The sequence below is a fragment of the Vigna umbellata genome, chromosome 5 (assembly GCF_029865625.1).
Source record: "Vigna umbellata cultivar VRB3 chromosome 5, Vumbellata_1.0, whole genome shotgun sequence".
NCBI classification, from domain to species: domain Eukaryota; kingdom Viridiplantae; phylum Streptophyta; class Magnoliopsida; order Fabales; family Fabaceae; genus Vigna; species Vigna umbellata.
The window spans coordinates 68,436,871-68,442,336 of record NC_142169.1 but is presented as its reverse complement, the minus strand read 5'-3'; the positions used below and the strand labels follow the sequence as shown (position 1 = coordinate 68,442,336).

The 5,466-nt window shown below is 34.7% G+C and overlaps 1 protein-coding gene across 2 annotated transcripts; it reads left to right on the top strand.

Moving 5' to 3' along the window:
• The first annotated feature begins 1,096 nt into the window (after positions 1-1,096).
• On the top strand, positions 1,097-5,126 carry LOC124842475 (linoleate 13S-lipoxygenase 3-1, chloroplastic-like). 2 transcript variants are annotated; one of them, XM_047318966.2, is made up of 9 exons: positions 1,097-1,506; positions 1,802-2,067; positions 2,152-2,389; positions 2,694-3,026; positions 3,105-3,187; positions 3,286-3,393; positions 3,553-3,845; positions 3,934-4,197; positions 4,274-5,126. In XM_047318966.2, exons 1-9 carry the CDS (start codon positions 1,164-1,166, stop codon positions 5,028-5,030), a joined length of 2,685 nt encoding a protein of 894 aa, XP_047174922.2. In that variant the 5' UTR covers positions 1,097-1,163; the 3' UTR covers positions 5,031-5,126. The 2 variants fall into 2 exon arrangements, with proteins under 2 accessions (XP_047174922.2, XP_087972301.1); XM_088116175.1 differs by having other exon boundaries at positions 3,523-3,845.
• Positions 5,127-5,466: the final 340 nt, after the last annotated feature.

Sequence of the window (5,466 nt, the reverse complement as noted above, 5' to 3'; positions counted from 1 at the left end):
CAGCTTTGTTTTCATTTTTTTATAAAATTTTATATAATAATAAATTATTGATGAATTTTGGAGTATTAACATATATAATTAAGATATTAAAGTTTATAATAATATTTGACAATAACTTATTTTAAAATAAATAAGTAAAATTACCTGCTCAATGTTAAAATTATTTACCTTGAAGAAAAATAATACAAAAGATAAGAAAAGGAAAGCTAAATGTACTTCAAACAGACCCACTTTGACAATTTTTGTTACATTTCAAAATAAAATAAAATAAACAATGAAATAAGAGTTTTAACTTCACAAGCGATGTACATATGCATTTCAACAAATATCAAGAAAAAAAATGATAATGATAGTGAAAATTACAATAAAGATTATGTAGATAACAATTAATGACAAATTGAGATGACGAATATAACAATCAATAATAATGATAACATGATAACAAAAAGGAAATTGACTTAATAATAATGATGATGACTTTATTAAAGAAAAATCTCAAAGGATTATAAAGTAAGTAGTTTCTTCCTTTTTTTTGTTATCATTTGTTATCTTTATAAATTAAAATAACATGTTTCCAAAATAAGATATAAGTGCTTAAAAAAATTCCATAGCTTAAAAAAAGTTCTTGAGATTCATTGAATTGGGTGAATTTATATATATACCTTCTTTTATCTAATCCTCAGTAGTCAACCGAAATTTATTTTCCATTTATTCTATCATTTTCTTCGTGAACAAATCACATTATTTAAAGAGTAATAATATTTTGATATACAGAAATTTTTTACAATTGCTTGACATTATTTTTCATTATTTTCTTTTCTTTATTTTATTTTACAAATAAAAAAATTCATCTTTTTATAATTATTTTTATATTAAGTAATAATAATGTATGACATTATAGTAAAATAGTTACAAAAAATTAAACTTTTGTAATTTTAGAAAAAAACAGAAGAGTAAAAGATAAAAAAAGATAATTTGAAAATGAACGTAAAAAATTTGTATTTAAAAAATGAATCTTTGACATTTTGTGGATTTCTCTTGCTATAAATATATATGATCATTCTCCGTGGCCTCTTATCATCTAGCTCTATCACAGAATTGCACTATCCTTGCATGTGAAGTGTGTAATACTAAAGGAGAAACAGTACTTCAGAACTTTCAAAATGGGTCTGGTAAAAGAAATTTTGGGACAAACCATGGTAGAAGCACTCTGTTGTAATATTTCAGGGTGGTCTTCACTACCTAACCGTTTCTGTATTAAGAGGCAGAGAACAGTTTCCATGCTTCCAACTTTCTCTGAGCTGAAGACCATGTTGCAACTACCTGCTCCTCCTTCACAGTCACAACCCTTCACCAAATTAGATGAGCTTGCTTCCAACCCATTGAACGTGACTTTGACCATAGCCGGAACAGTAACTATCAAGAACAGTAAGGAGATGATGCTGCCCACCATGCATCAGCAAAGAGGAATTGTCTTCCAGCTAGTTAGCACCGAAATTCAACCCCGTAAGTAATGCTGTCAAAAATGAGTCGTAATCCATCCATCAGTGTTGTCAAAATAAATTGTAACTTAAATGAGTTGTAACCCATGGAGCCAACCCGATTTAGGACGGGTTTAAACCGGGTTGGATTTAAAAAAAAATAATTTTCAAACTGAGTTAACCAGGATCGAGATAGGTTACCAGAGTCCTGTATTCTCGCCATCAACAATGCCCTAGCGAGGTGCACGTATTAGTTAATTTATATGTTTTGAAATGTTTTTTACTATTTTGATTTATGTGAGTGTTCTACGAAATTGTAGGAACGCTGGAGACAAAACTGAGCAACCCAGTTGAATTAGAGTTTTTGAAACAGTTTAAGGTGGGAGCGGAGAGTTCCACATACAAGGTAGAATTTGAGATAGATTCAGATTTTGGCTTCCCCGGAGCTATCACTGTCACAAACAAATACGACAAAGAGATCTTTCTGGAAGGTTTTTCCATTGACGGTGTTGTGGATATTGTCTGCAATTCTTGGGTTCAACCTGAGAAGATTCATCCAGAGGACAGAGTTTTCTTCAGCAACAAGGTAATAACTATTGTATGATTTGAACATTCACGTATTCACAATTTCAGTTGTCATGGTAAGAGAATTCATATATTGTCACCACAGGCATACTTACCATGCTACACACCAGCGGGTCTGAAAGAGCTAAGAAAGGAGGAACTACGACTGCTGAGAGGAAATGGAAAAGGTGTAAGAAAGAGGTGTGAAAGAGTGTATGATTATGATGTGTACAATGATTTGGGAAATCCAGACAAAGGAAGAGAAAACATGAGGCCAATACTAGGGACAACGGAGTACCCTAGTCCCAGAAGGTGCAGAACCGGTCGTCCTCCATCCATAACCGGTTAGTTTCATTTCATGAATTAATGACCACGTGTCTCATTCTCTTCGGTGGTCCATGCATATGATCCTTTGTCACATCAATAACAACATTCAAGAAAAGTAGATAACACAAAATTTGAATCGTAAGCTATATCAACCAACACAAATATTTCATTATGAAATATTTCAAAAATGAAAGTATACAGTTAACAAAAATATTCAGAACAAAACTTACTTTAAAAGCACAGACCTTTAATTTCAGTGCTATATGTTTGTATTTTGTCGGTAGTATAGCTGATCATTAACATATTTTTGTTTCCTTTCAGACAAGAAATGCGAGTCATGTGTAAATCCATCCGGGGAAACTTACGTGCCAAGAGATGAAGTGTTTGAAGGTATGAGAAAGAAAGCTCTTGATGTGGAAAAGTTGAAAGGGACAACGAGAAATTTGATTCCTTTCATAAGAACTTGTATTACCAAGTGTGGAGATTTCAAGCAACTTTCAGATGTTCAACAAATATACAAGAGAAAGCACATCCATAAAATGAAACCCGAGAACGTAGCTTCAACGAGATGGTCTCTACTTATGAATATGAGCAGGATCAGAAACAATGTGGAAGAGCATTTTAAATTTAACACTCCACGTATTATCAATGGTGGTATGCAATTTGAAATAGTGTTTGTTCAATTTATGATGAAATATTCTACCAATAAATGTGCTATATTTGAAATTTCAGCGAGTGGTTGGTGCATGAAAGATGAAGAACTTGGTCGTCAAGCATTGGCTGGCATCAACCCTCTAAGCATAAAAAGACTTGAGGTAATAATAAAAACTGAAGAAAATACCAAAAACTTATGATTTCTATACAATATATATATATATATTGATTTTTGTAATTTACTTTAAATATTTGATAGGCTTTTCCACCCCTCAGTGATCTGGATCCTTCGATATACGGTCCACAAAAATCTGCCCTAAAAGAAGAGCACATAATAAGCCATTTGGATGGAATGTCAGTACAAAAGGTGGTTAACATACGAGTCAATGAAGCTTATTTTTTTTATATATTTATTTGAACAATTTAAGTGTCAGTTATCTTCAACTTCATCGGACACAACTATAAAGATGCCTTTCCTTTTTCTGTGTATTGGAAGTTTGAAGCTTTGCATTACCTACTGGCTCAGGCAATAGCAGAAAAGAAGCTGTTCATATTGGATTATCATGATGTCTATATCCCATTTCTGAATGGCATGAATGTTCAGGAAGACAGAAAAGCATATGCAACTCGTACCATCTTGTTTCTGACACCACTTGGAACATTAAAGCCTATTGCTATCGAGTTGAGTCTTCCAGAGGGGGAATCATCCAAACAGGTCCTTACTCCTCCAATGGATGCCACCTCTCATTGGTTGTGGCAAATAGCCAAGGCACATGTTTGCTCCAACGACGCCGGTGTTCACCAACTTGTCCATCATTGGTATGTATAACTGCACAAACTTTTATACCTTGCATGTGTGCCTGTTTACCTAACATGGAATATGAAATAATGTTTCTGAAATGTATAGGTTGAGGACCCACGCATGCATGGAGCCTTTCATTATAGCAACTCATCGCCAACTGAGTGTTATGCACCCAATTTTCAAGCTTCTAAAGCCACATTTGAAACACACATTGCAAATAAATGGATTGGCTCGTGAGGCTCTCATCAACGAAGGAGGCATCATTGAATCTTTCTTTTCTCCTGGCAAATACAGCACTCAGATAATCTCAGCTGCGTACAAAGATTGGCGTTTTGACATGGAAGCTCTTCCTGCTGACCTAATCAGAAGGTTCGTCTACTTCGAATCCCATGTTAGAAGAGTTAAAAGCGTGTGATCTTATTATGTTGCAATAATCATGATGCAGGGGAGTAGCAGAACCAGATCCAACACAACCCCATGGGCTAAGGCTGCTCATCGAAGACTACCCTTATGCAAATGATGGACTTCTTATGTGGTTTGCCCTGGAGAACTTTGTGAGGACTTATGTTAACTACTATTATCGAGATGGGAAGATGGTTGAGTCAGACAACGAACTACAAGCATGGTATAGTGAGGTGATCAATGTTGGGCATGCTGATCATGCAAATGCAAGTTGGTGGTGGACACTATCCACTCCTAGTGATCTAACTTCAATACTCACCACATTCATATGGGTTGTTTCGGTTCAGCATGCGGCAGTGAACTTTGGGCAATACCCTCTGGGAGGGTATGTTCCAATGCGGTCCCCACACATGAAGAAGTTGTTACCCCGAGAAGGGAATCCGGAGTACAAAGAATTTATGGATGACCCAGAAGGATACTTGTTGTCTTGTTTACCAAATTTGTTTGAAACCACCAAGTTTCTGTCAGTGGTTAACATACTTTCTCAGCATTCACCGGATGAAGAATACATAGGACAGAGGAAAGACTTGTCGGAATGGGCTGGTGAGCCTGAAATCGTGGAAGCTTTCTACAAGTTTTCAATGGATGTAAAGAGAGTAGAAAAGGAGATTGAGAAGAGAAATAAAGACTCAAAACGTAGAAATAGATGTGGTGCTGGAATTCCACCCTATGATTTGCTCATTGCCTCCTCTGATCCTGGAGTTACTTGTAGAGGGGTTCCCAATAGCATAACCATATAGATGCTGATATGCTGCTACATGTATAAATGGGCTCATTTTACATCCTTTAATCCTTTCCCTGTATTACCTCACTTTTGAATATATCTAACATACAGATTTTAGTGCTAAATTCTATTGAGTTATTCTTTTTGATGTGACTCTCTCTTCTGTTTGTGTCCCATCTAGCATTTTTGGGATTGTTATTCTCTCGTCCCCCAATCAAGAACATCTTCGTCTTCTCTCTTGTACCCTTCTTATTATTAAAACATCAATCTATTATAATAAAGATAAATTAGATTTCATAAAAAAATAGCATAAAAATTTATATTAAAAAACGTTACATTTTTGGGATTTTTTTTGTTAAGAACTCTATGTGGTCCTATGCAGGGATGCGAAAATCAAAAAATACCAAACAAATTTCTTTAACCGTGAATGAGTGATAGAGTATTTTAATTAT